This window comes from Euprymna scolopes, chromosome 13 (assembly GCF_053919585.1).
Source record: "Euprymna scolopes isolate OS-2025 chromosome 13, ASM5391958v1, whole genome shotgun sequence".
In the NCBI taxonomy this organism is placed as follows: domain Eukaryota; kingdom Metazoa; phylum Mollusca; class Cephalopoda; order Sepiida; family Sepiolidae; genus Euprymna; species Euprymna scolopes.
The window spans coordinates 28930387-28944053 of record NC_136494.1 but is presented as its reverse complement, the minus strand read 5'-3'; the positions used below and the strand labels follow the sequence as shown (position 1 = coordinate 28944053).

Genomic DNA, 13667 nt, shown 5'->3' with positions numbered 1-13667 from the left:
AATGCTTTTGATTTTTTTTTTTATAGTAATTGATCCAGGCAAAGCATAAAGCCACTTAAGTAGCCAACGAGAACGAAAGATGATTATCACAAAGACAGATGAAAAGACCAAAACCACGGGTAAAAGGAAAACAGTGAACAAAAAGAGAGCAATACAAGCTCGCAGTTCTGGAAAGGAAGATACTAGATCAGAAAGCTGTATCACAGTGAGGTGTCAAAATAGTGAGTCCATAGAGAAGACTAGAGTAACGAGTCAGACAAGCTGGAACAAAAGAAGCAGGAAATAGATCAGACAACCCTGGAGAACACCTACCATAACAGAACCTATAGAAGAAGAAGAAGAAGAAGAAGAAGAAGAAGAAGAAGAAGAAGAAGAAGAAGAAGAAGAAGAAGAAGAAGAAAGGAGGAGGAGAAGAAGAAGAAGAAGAAGAAGAAGAAGAAAGGAGGAGAAGAAGAAGAAGAAGAAGAAGAAGAAGGAGGAGAAGAAGAAGAAGAAGAAGAAGAAGAAGAAAGGAGAAGAAGAAGAAGAAGAAGAAGAAGAAGAAGAAGAAGAAGCCAATTAAATTTCAGATACGATCCTGCACCCTACCAAGGACCATCAAAAGTAACAGATTCACTAGCCCAAATATGGCAGCCGTACTCTATATATGGTCTGCTGGTAAATTTGTAACAGTAGAAAATGGCCTCAATCTTTAAAGGATTTCGTCTTGAGACGGATACTTGTTGGAGCACTATTTATAAAATCGTCGTCGTTGCAGCAACCGGCACTAAAAGAAGTGCAAATTCATCGTCGCCATTTTCTACGTCAACTTCTCTGATTTTCTCAAACTCACACACGCGGGAAACGCAGGCAAGAAGAAATCATGAATGATTTATTTCATCGAACCGAGATTTCCTTATTAATAATCAATTTTTTATCTGTGCCTCCGAAAACAGCGACGCTTTCTTCACTGTTTTACATAAAATAGAAGAAAATTTCCTTTGAATATAATTCAGTTTTCTTACAAGCGCTAGGCGACAAAAGAAAATGTGAAAAGAAAAAAAAAAAACAAATTTAATAAAATAGGGAAATTATTAAAAAGAAGAAAAGAAAAAAGAAATTGGTGATTCATCTTACCAATATATATTCTTACATCTTAGCTTAGGGACTGCGATATAAGACGCAAACAAACACGGCTAAACAGAAGAATTCGATTTTAACTCGTCACACATTTATTTATGAAAATCGGACGATACATTATAGAAGCCATAGGAAGCCATAACCTTGCACGTTTTTCCAACTCTGTTGAACACAAGTTCAGTATAATAATGCGTAATATATATATATATATATATATATATATATATATATTACGCATTATTATACTGAACTTGTGTTCAACAATATATATATATATATATATATATATATATATATATATATATATATATATATATATATATATATCCGCGTGGTAGAGGTTTAGGCTTCTTATCATGGGGTCCCGATTCCGAGTCTCACTAGATTCAGCCACTCTGATAAGTCGTAGACGACGAAACACGTGTCAGTGGATAATTATATTTTAAAAATAATATATATGCCGCTCCCCATTTAAGAGGGTACCAAATTGGTCAAAGGAAAATTCTGGAAATTTTTTTTTCGCTCAGATACCATGGGCCACCACCGATCATTATGATGATTTGGTAAATAAATAAATAAATAAATAATAATAATTAATAATAATAATAATAATAATTCAAATAACTAAGATACAAATATAAAAAGGTCTATCACTGTAAGTAAATAATTCAATAGGTTATTACAGGTTAAGGAAATGGCTTGTAATGTAGATGGGGCACGGTCCTACTTTAATCGTACTGCTATTGTATCCCTCGGTGCAAGTAATGTTATTGAGTGAAGTAAGTTTTATTTTTGTTTCAATCCAGATTGAGATTGATTCTCTTCACATTACAAACTTGCCTTGTGTCTAACTTTGCCCTGGTTGGGAAGTAAGTAAATAGTAAGTGATACCACGTATGGCACAGCCTCCATGCTAGATTCAGTGCGATTCTGTCGGGTAGGTTTGAATCATATGCATAAGCAACAATAAAAGAAGACAAATATCGATTATAATAAAGGATACATTAACAGCAAAAGCCTATCTTGCTTTCAACATTGCCAATAACTCGCCTTTCTTCTTTGATGTACCTTCAATACAAACATAACCTCCATTAACAGAGTATTTTTTTCAATAACAGTGGAAAATGTTATCACGGGGATCTTTCTCTACAAATTACGGCATAGTTGCTTTCAAGTCCAATGTAAACAAATATCTATCGCTTCGTCCAGTGAAATAATCAGAATTCTAAATCTTTTCATACTGCTGTACCGTAATCCAACTGAAAACGTAAGTAACCCTTATCCTTGAGTGGCTTTTGGTCTTGATACGCTGTGAAACATTAATATATAGATAAGGTTTTCAGAAAATGCAAGTTTGGACATATGAAATCATGAAAAAGATGAGGTCAGTCGAAAATGTTGGCTGATTTAAAATTTTATGAGTGAAAGACTGTGTTTTAGAAATTTTTTATTCATACCAAATAACGACTTTTGCTCCCTATAACTTGATTTCATCTGTCAACGAGCTTGTAAAATTCTTTAGATTTTGATCTGAAATAATAATCTAACTCGTGAAGTTAACCAATGGCCGCCTTATAGTTCGAGGGAACTAGGTCAGGAGACTATGCAGGATAGGGCAAGATTTCCCAACCAAATATTGTTAGAATATCTCTGGCCAGTAGTGCTGCGTGAGGATGAGCATTATCATGATGGAAGATGTCACTTTCTGTTGGCTAAAGAAGGTCGTTTTAGGGCCAACATGGATGCGAATACTACAGAAAAATATCACTGATACCAAGTGCCTTAAATAAGTTTCTAGACTTTTTGGTATGAGCACTTTTATTTATAGTGTACACATGAAACTAGTCCCATTTGAAGAATTTCCTCTGACTGCAATGCACTTGCTGTTCCGTAGCAACAATTTCTAGAAGACCCATCGAAGTCCTCTTATATGAGCATGCCAATGGCCCTCGTCACAGCCTCTTTCATCTCCTCAATTATCTCATAACGACAGCCTGTAGTTGTTGACCTTGAGCTTAGACAATAACCAAAAGTCACAAGAAGCGATATCTGGACTACAATGCCAGGAAGGAACTGTCTTGATGACCGTCTTGATCAAATAATCTGTGACAAGGATGGAGTTGTTGACTGGTGCATTCGCGCAAATCTTTCGCATCTTCAATCTATCGCAAATAATTGTATGCGCACTTATTGTCTCTGTAGACAGACGACAGTCCTTATCCATGAAATTCTTTATTTAGCCAATCAACTCTAGTGTTTTGACTTCCTTAATCTTCCTACACCTCTCTTCATCCTTCACAGATTTCCTATCTTCCTTGAATCTCTTATGCCCCTCAAAAACTAATGCTCGATTCATGCAAGTCCAAAAGCAGTCCGAAGCATTCCATACGTTTCTATGGAAATTTTTCCAAGTTTAAAGCAACATTTTATTGCATATCCTACTTCTAAAGTGTCACCACGTCCAAATTGCATTTGTGAAATTCGCCAGCTGTGATAATCAGGCTTTAGTAGGGTGTATTCCAATTCCTGCAATAGCTGTTCATTTGAACCTGAAATCATAAAAACTCAGTCAGTCATCTCATAATATGTATAGCAATAACATACTAAATGTTCAAGAGTCCACAACAATTTAAAATGTCTGTACAAAAAAGTCTGGAAACTTATTTAAGGCACCTCGTACTTTAATAATCTCATAGAAAAAGTTATAAATTAAACATGGGAATATATGTCATAGCAATATGTATAAATTACAGTGATTTAAAATGTCTCTTTACACATGATATGCTTCGAGGTGCAATGAGAACAGATACTACACTTGAATCTTGACGTATTTGCCGGTTGAAGCTAGTGTTTTATATTCGAAGTTCCGTCTGCCTGCTTCCCACCTGACTACAACTTAGATGTCTTCAAGTCCAACGTTAACAAATTCCTAATGAACCGCCCCCTTAAGTAAACACTTCATTAAATCTTCACACTAACGTACTGTACTTGCAATAACCCTGATCCTTGAGTGGCTTCCGGGCCTTGATAAGTGGTGACCACCGTGTAAAAATATAAAATAAATAAAAAGAATAATAAACACACAAAAATATTTCTGATGGAAACAACTTTTAAGAAGAGGCAATTTTTTATATAAAAACATGAAACAAAAAGAGTCAACTGGAAGAGAAGCTAACTGGGAGCTCCCAAGGTATGAACCCATGAGGAAAAGTAATGATTCACGCGAGGGTGTCAAATATATTCGGTTTAACATCATTTTAATCGAGGCGGGTGAATAAAAGGAAATGATGAGGAGTCTTTGAACATAAAAATAAATTTTTAAAAAATATATAAACGAAAACAAATAAAAACTTAATATAAAAATATTTAGGAGAATAAAAAATTAAACTGTCTTTTATTTTTCCTGCACAGGGACCAGCCATCATAAGTGTTTCTTTTAATTTTATTTGATTTTAAAATGAATTAGTTATCGTATACCGTCGAACGGGAAAAGCACAGAAGCGCGGGAAAAATAAAGATGGCGACTGAAAAGAAAGTGGAGTAAAATAAAAATAAAAATATGAACAAAAAAAATATATATAAAATGTTCGAAATTATTCATGAAATAAATTCTCGAATGCCTTTCAAAATGTTTAATTGTCTGCTTGTAATGCCTGTCGTAGTTGGTCGATCTGTCGGGCGCTTGAGGGACGGTGGCGTTCCTTACACGTTGGGGAAAATGGCTTGCTTCAATGGTTGCGGTTGGGAGAGGACATGAATCCCTGTCCCCGAAGACCGACATCCACCATCTCTTTCGCTCAATCGTCCGATTATCTCCTCTATCACCGTACACGCATGTATTTTCATGTATTTTCAAAAATTTAATCTAAAGCTCTATATATTTAATAATAATATATATATATATATATATATATATATATATATATATATATATATATATACACTTGTGCCCGATATTATTCATACCCCTCGGATCTTTGAGATTTTTATAAGAATATTGCTCAAACTAGAAGGTAGACAACATTAAAGGGATTTCAAACAATAAATCAAGCATAAACATTTAATTTAAACTCAACAAATAAATAAATTATGTAAGTTTGAAACATTATACAAAGAAAAACAATAATGGCACTAGTTCAAAATTATTCATACCTCTCTTACTAATAGTCAATAGCATACCCTTTATTCTTAATAACTGCCTGTAACCGTTTTGGATATTTATCAACAAGGTTTTTACAAGCATCAACAATGATTTTTGACCATTCTTCAATGCAGTAGTTCTCCAACTCCCTCAAATTTCTAGGTTTCCGCTTTTTAACCTCAGTTTTCATTATGTGCCAGAGGTTTTCGATAGGGTTCAGGTCGGGACTCTGGCTAGGCCATTCCAAAACATTAATTTGATTATCCTCAAACCATTTCTTGACTATTTTGGCAGTATGTTTTGGATCATTATCCTGTTGAAGGACCCAGTTTCGTCCTAAATGGAGCTTCTCCGCATCCTGTCCTATGTTTTTCTGGAGTATCTCCAAATATTGCTCCTTCTTCATGGTTCCAACTATCTTGACCAAACTACCTTGACCACTAGCCGAAAAGGAGCCCCAAAACATTAGGCTACCACCACCATGTTTCACCGTGGGTATGGTGTTCTTTGGGTTGTAAGCTTCTCCTTTCTTTCTCCAAACGTAAGAAGCATCCATATGGCCAAACAATTCAATTTTTGTTTCGTCAGTCCACAAAATACTTGGGAAAACGGACTCTGGAGAATTCACATGGGTCCTAGCAAACTTTAGACGTGCTGCAAGGTGTTTTCCGGTGTGCAATGGAGTCCTTCTTGGTCTTCTTCCTTTCAGACCATTTTCATGCAGAGTCCTTTGCAATGTTTGCCTTGATATTTTTATGCCAGAAGACTCTAGATTTTCTAAAATGTCCTTAGTAGTGGTGGTTGGATTTGCATTAACACTTCTTACAATATTCCTGGTGGCTCTAGCAGACAGTTTCCTTTTCCTTCCTCTACCAATCTAGTTGTTTGTTGTGGGGTGGCTCTGGAATTTTTTGATGATGCTCTGTACTGTTGCTGTAGGGACCTCAAATTTCTTGGAAATTGACTTGTAACCTAAACCATCCTTATGTGAATTCACAATTTTAGTCCTAAGATCATTACTAAGCTCTTTTTTCTACCCAATTCTAATAATTTTTATTCTTTTATTGGTTTTCAGTTGATATCATTTTAATTTCTGAAAAATGCAAAAAACGAAATGAAATTAATCAAAGGTTGTATAAAAGCATTCAAAATAAGAATCAAACAGGAAACAGACAGTCAGAAACTCGATTAATACTGAAAAAATAAGAGGGTATGATTATTTTTGAACTTTGCAGATTTTATAAATAGCTGTATATTTCTTTTATTACAAGTATCCCGAGATTTTAAAATGACGAAAATGATCAGAAGAGGTTTATAAAGAATATGTATCAATATGGACGTAAACAATAAATTCTTACAAAGTTACATCTAATAAACTCAATTTTCAAGGGGGGGTATGAATAATATCGGGCACAAGTGTATATATATATATATATATATATATATATATATATATATATATATATATATTATATTATATATAATTGTTTTTTTACTATAATAATTAAATACCTACAGACATTAGTGTTTCATCCTTTCGGGATACTTCCGTGCAGGGTGTCACGATAAACACCAGCCAAACGATTCAAACCCCGCAACACGAGACATTTCTGGTTCGATTAGCGGAGACCGTATCCATTCGGCTACCATTAACCGCGTGAAATAGCGTTGAATTTTAAACATTACGAGTGAGTGATCTAATCGTTATACGATGATCTATGCATATCATGCTCTCTCTCTCTTTCTCTCTCTCTCTCTCTCTCTCTCTCTCTATTTATATATATATATATATATATATATATATATATATATATATATATATTAGTGATAGGATGATTTCAATATTTTTCCCAATTCCGGTACAATTACCGATTCCGCACTAAATTCCTGATTCCGATACAATTACCGATTCCGATTCTTTATGAATCTCTAAATTTTTAACTATATAACTGTATTTTTCTAGGATTAACGTAAAAACACACATGTTAAATATGCAGGTATTGTTCTAAACATAAAAATATACTTGGGGGAGGAAGATCTATCGATTTTACCTTCACTGGTGGTATAAAATGAATAAATATGTATTATTTTATCATTATTACAAGCAATGGAAGATTTTTCTTATAACAAAATCAAATAAAAAAGCAACAATTAAAAGAATCGTTTTGGCATCGGAAAATCGGTACAATTTTTTCCGATTCCGATGCCCTCGAATATTCCGATTTTTCCGATTCCCGATTCCGATTAATCATCCCAACACTAATATATATATACATACATATAAGTATATACTACACAAACTACCATAAACCTATGTATATACATTCTGTATACATATATATATATTAGTGTGGGGAGGATTAATCGGAATCGGGAATCGAAAAAATCGGAAGATTTGGGAGTATCGGGATCGGTATCGGAATCGGTATCGGAATCAGACAAATTGATACTTGTTTTCCGATGCCAAAACAATTCTCTTAATTATCTTTTTTTTTTATCTTATTTTGTTTAAAGTAAAATCCTCCATTGCTGGTAATAATGATAAAATAATAAACATTTATTGATTTAATAATAAAATATCAGTAAAGCTAAAATCGATAGATCGTCCTCTACAAGTGTGTTGTGGCGTTTAGGATGATATCCAACATATTTAGCATGTGTTTTTTTTTTCGAGGATCGGGAAAAATAACAATCTTATAGTTGAATAATTAGAGATTTATAAAGAATCTGAATCGAAATCGGTAATTGTATCGGAATCGGGAATTTAGCACGGAATCGGTAATTGTATCGGAATCGGGAAAAATATTGGAATCGTCCCATCACTACTATATATATATATATATATATATATATATATATATATATATATATATATATATATATATATATATATAGGCAGTATTTTTATCTTAAGCATATTTTATTAATAAAATAGGTGTTTTGGATCTTTTACAACTTATGAATAACGATCTCCACTTCGGGCAGAAACTGGCTAATGTAATCGCCATATTTGCTGTAAATCCGAGTACTTTCCAATCCTTTTGCACAATTTATATGCATTTTTACTTTATTTTTACACAGGAATCACCACTTATCAAGGCCCGGAGGCCACTCGAGGATAAGGGTTAATGGGTATTAATCAATGTGATTATAGCGCAGTAAACATAAGTAGTGGGAATTTGGTAAATTGGGTTACTTGGGGAGACGGTTGATTGAGAACTTGTTTACGTTGGACTTATCCTGCCTTGACAGAGTTCAAAATAGACTTCGTACCTTAGTGGGGGATGCCCTTTTCTCTTCCCTGCAACCTCTTTCCCACAGAAGAGACATTGCGAGCCTATCTCTGCTTTATCGTTATTTTCATGGCAAGTGCTCGTCTGAGCTTCAATCTATGTTCCCCCTCGCCAAACTTTCACGAAAAACACTCGTTTGATTCAAACCACTATCAACAATTCCCCACACTCCTTGTCTGTGCCTAGACCTAAACGTAGACTCCAAGAACAAAGGTTGTTTCTTAGTACTGCACGCTTTGGAACTCTCTTCCGATTACCTGCTTTCCAGCTGACTACAATCTGATTTCTTCAAGTCCAACGTAAACAAGTTCTTGATGAACCGTCACCCTAAGTAATCCAATTTGCTAAATTCACACTACATATGTTTACTACGCTATAATTACATTCACTAAAGTATACCCATTAACCCTTCTCGAGTGGCCTCCGGGCCTTGATAAGTGGTGACGCCTGTGTAATATATATATATATATATATATATATATATATATATACATATATATATATATATATATATATTTGTGTGTGTGTGTGTGTGTGTTTGATTAAACGCTAATGACAATTTCGATTTGTTTCATTTCGAGTCGGCATGGCAGTGATTTAACGTTCTCTGCGAGCATGACAAAGGAACTTGACATATCTGCCAACGTTTTCGACTCTCAATGTCCGCCAGGCACGTAATGAGTTATAAAATTTAAATGGGTGCATTTATTGAGAAAGTCGATTAAAATCGTTTCAAAAGCATTCTATATACCTTCGCGCCCTCGTGTTGATCTTTGTTGATGGTAGGTTTGTTTGCACGAATGGGTAACGCTTCGATGATAGGAAAGCGGGGTTTGCAATTTGAGATACCAATGGCGACATTGTTTTTGTTTTTTTATTAATATGCTTCTAAAATCGTTTTAGGGGGTGTTATGAGCTATTAGATGTTTGTAAATGGGGCAGTTAGAAGAGGGCAGGCAATATGTAAATTGGCGGGAAATACTAGTTCATAGTCATGCTAATATATGTATTTTTTGTGGAGACAGTTTCCCGTTAGGTGCTTATATACATACACACATTTGAATGGATGCTGGTAAAGCCACACTGAAGAGTTGTGATACAGTAAAACTGTCTGTCTGTGACGACTATATAAACCCATTCCAGCACTTTGGGTAACTGCTTCTGCTTTAGGGTAATGCAAAGCTATCTGTAAACAAACAAATTGAGCACTATTTAAGTGACAGTCAGTTTTCGTATAAAACATTGTTACATATCATTGCCGACGGCGCCTGTAACCTGGTAGTTAAACCAGTAACCTGGTAGTTAAAACTACTTAAATATCAACGCAATGGTTGTTGGTTCGATCTCGCGTTTGGGATATGTGATGGTCTAGCCACACTGAAGCACTCTGATACAGCTAAACAGTCTGTCTATGGATGATAGATATAAGTAAATAGGTATCCAATTTTAATAACTTGATCTGTAAGTGTTAATAGTTTATGTTTTGTCTTTTATAGGTACTGATTTTCCGCCTTCTCTAGAAGCGGTCGCTGCTCAACAGGTGTCCGTGGCGGGGACAGCAGCGGCGGCGGCAGCAGCGGTGGCCGCGGCGGAAGCGGCAATTTGTTTCCCGTTTGATGTGAACGGAGGAGCCATGACAGGGAACAGGGATAGCGCCAATTCAATTGGCTGCGGGCCAATAAGCTTCGAAGGACTCGAAAGGACATCGTCGGGTACGACGGGCCAATGCATCAGCACGTCAAACACATCAACGTCACCATTGACGTCAACCTCCTCCTCATTTAGCGCCTTCCGGCCGTGGCTTTGTAACCCGTCGAAAAACAGCACTTCGCCCATCAGCCAGATTAATTTTGCAGGTAAAGTATAAGTTTGTTATTATTTTAGTTTGTTGGTGTAGGGGGGACAAAATATAGGGTATAGGTTAATTATCTCTCTCTCTCTCTCTCTCTCTCTCTCTTTCTCTCTCTCTCTCTATATATATATATATATATATATATATAACAAACAAACAAACAAACAGGAATATGGTAATATATATATATACATGTATATATGTGTACATATATATACATATATATATACATATATATATATATATATATTACCATATTCCTGTTTGTCTGTTCACAATGACGTCAAAACATATGTTATAACGATGTCATACACGGCGTCACAACACACATGTTATGACGCATATGACGTAATATCATGACCTAATATCATTTGAAATTGGAAGAAAAACTGCAATTACTTTATTGTTTTCTTAGATTACGCCATTTCCAACTAAAATGGCGCAATGTAAGCAAATAATAAGGTAATTCCAAAATGCATTTTATTTCCTTTTGGTTTCCATTTCTTCCGATGAGTGAAGGGTGAAATAGATTCACTGATTGATATAATAATTAAATAAATGATTTTGTGCTACAAAACAGATACTGTCAAGAATTGTAAATGTCAACAGAATTAAAGGAATAAATTCTAAGATGGTCAACATCATGAAATTTGGAATATAGACTTTTGTCATTCATTCATTCATTATATGTTCCGTAATTACATTAAATAAGGATTGGTATGCATTAAAATAGCAATATAAGTGAATAAAAATTATTTCCACAGAAATATATATATATATATATATATATATATATATATATATATATATATATATATATATATATGAACGTCCCAGTAAAGGTAATGTATATTTTCCTGAACTGAACACTTTTTCATCATTTTTATGTACACCTAAGAAGATTAAAGTCAGGATATAATGATACTAAACCTTATCTATAGAATCCTTATTCAACTTTTAATTAAAAAAATCTATTAAATGTATTGGATTCTGTAAAATGTCTAAAATTAATAATAACTTAGCTTAAAGAGTTTTAAAAAGGCTTTAAAATTCATGGAATCTGTTTTTAATTCATGTCTAGTTATCAAATCTAAAAAAAATCTAAAATATTTATATATTAAAATGAGTGCTTTTGTCGATATGTAAGTCTTTAAAATCTATTTTTCGAAATTCTCATTAATAACTAGGGCTATGACAACAGCATATTCTTTTCATTGTTTTGACTCTCGAGTGTATATTTGTTAATGTCGTATGTGCTTTTGTTTAGAGTGATGTGGTTTTCAGTTTATTAACTGTATCTAACTGTGTCGGATATATACTCGAGAGTCAAAACAATGATATGAATATTCTGTTGTCACAGCCCTATTAATAACTGATATTTAGGTAAATATTAATTAACTGATGCATAATACCTCTCGTTACAAGTTCACAAAAATCAGATGTACTGAATTTTCACGAAGACCTCCAACCTCATTTCACCCTCTTTGTTTGAAACTAAGTTTAACTAAATATTTTCAACATTTAGATTTCATTCATACCTGAGCAGAATCATCAAGACATTGACTTTGATTGTTATGAAAGTGTTGCCATAAATAGTTATTACGTCATCATATATGACAACGAATAACTTCAGAATAATTTCAGAATAGGGAGATAATTAATAAGACCGCAAAGACGACGATCATAGATTGGATCCTTCGGGTACGTCGGCATTGATGCAATGTGTTATAGACGTCTGCCTGTCAACAATTACTTTTATAGATCTTTCGGACAGAAATGATTCGATGGTTAAGAGAACGTTTTTAAAACTATTCCATAACAAGCTTGTGGAGATGACTTTTAAAAAATATAAATCTTGCAGGTTTATAAAAAATTAAATTTTATTGCATTTGGTAACAGTTTTTCGTATATATTTGTGCATTTTGTAGGCACTCTTTGCTTATTTTGAAATAAATATGAACTTTAAAACACTTCCAATTAGTGAAAAATATGAAATAGGTCGAAATATAATATTTTAATGGATTTAGTGACAATTATTATTTGTTTTTTTTTTTAATTTATGTTTTTCAATTTTGAAGATGAAAATCCAGAAATTCTTATCGGCCATATTTATCCATAGCTTTTGTCAAATCTTGAAGCTACGATAAAAACTTCTGAAATCAGAAACACTAAATTTATTAAAAAAGAAACTAAAAACCTATGGCATTCGATAAAAGATCAAATTTTCTTGAGTTTGGTAAAAGTTAATTTTGTGTATTTGTGTTTATTTTCATCTTTTTTGCATTGTTTACTATACTACGTTTAAATAATTTACTTATGCAGAGGACGATCCATATTTTGTGAATAATGGCTCGGTATATTTCGGCAACTTACGCCAACCACCAGAATATGGCAAAACGCTCAATCAATGCAACAGACGACAGGAAATAAATTGGAAGAACATATTAGTTTTAAGCGTACAAATATTAAAATCATTAAAAATAAATCATTTTAATAAAATCGTCGCCATGAATCCAGCGGGTTTGCAGATTATGTCGCTGGAAAGAAACGTTCTTTCATTTTGTCAGAAATGGAAATTCATCAGAAAATACATTTACGGCTGTTCGAAATTTACAGCGGCAATACGTCATCCGTTCGGAACATACGCTGACCGATTAGAAAAATTCACTTCGTGACTTTGCAAAGTGGACTTCCTTAGAAAACCCTGTCAGATAATCGAAAATATTCCACAATAAAAAGTCTACCGTTCAACCTTAAAGCTTCCAGAATGTGCCAGCACAACGTTCACCAAAGACGGGTCGTTCTCTGCATTAGTACCAAATTAAATTCTATCCATTTTTTTTTTTTTGTGTCTAATAATTTACTCTAATTAAATTCTGTTTGTTTCAGGTGATACCCTTAAAATGTTGATGCAGAAGATGCACAACAAATTGAACTATGCTGACGTATATAGATACCACTTGTTCCATCAAGGGAATATCCCCAGCCCTGGCAGTACGGGTACCGGAAACGGAGCAAGAGGTGCTTCAGTCAATGAAGGAGGAACTGGTTCAGGAGGCGCAAGTGGTGCTGTTGGCACAGGAGGCAATGGGTCAGCAGCTGCTGCTGCGGCAGCTGCAGCGGCTGCCGCTGCAGCTACGGCTTCCGCTTCCGGTCGCGTACCGCACGCCATGGACTTCGCCTACGGGCAACACTTTTGGAACTCAGCACAGATTTGCCACTTCTTAGGGTCTAAAATGAACAAACCTCTTCTGGGAGATGC

At 34.4% G+C, this 13667-nt stretch overlaps 1 protein-coding gene across 1 annotated transcript in view; it reads left to right on the top strand.

The window, feature by feature from the left end:
* LOC145291964 (uncharacterized) overlaps positions 1 to 13667 on the top strand; it is a 231902-nt gene that overhangs the window by 192845 nt on the left and 25390 nt on the right. The window contains exons 2-3 of the mRNA XM_080137901.1: positions 10050 to 10409; positions 13295 to 13667. The exon at positions 13295 to 13667 is cut by the window's right edge and continues 632 nt beyond it. Coding sequence (XP_079994027.1) covers positions 10050 to 10409; positions 13295 to 13667 — 733 coding nt within the window. The remainder of the gene's footprint in view (positions 1 to 10049; positions 10410 to 13294) is intronic.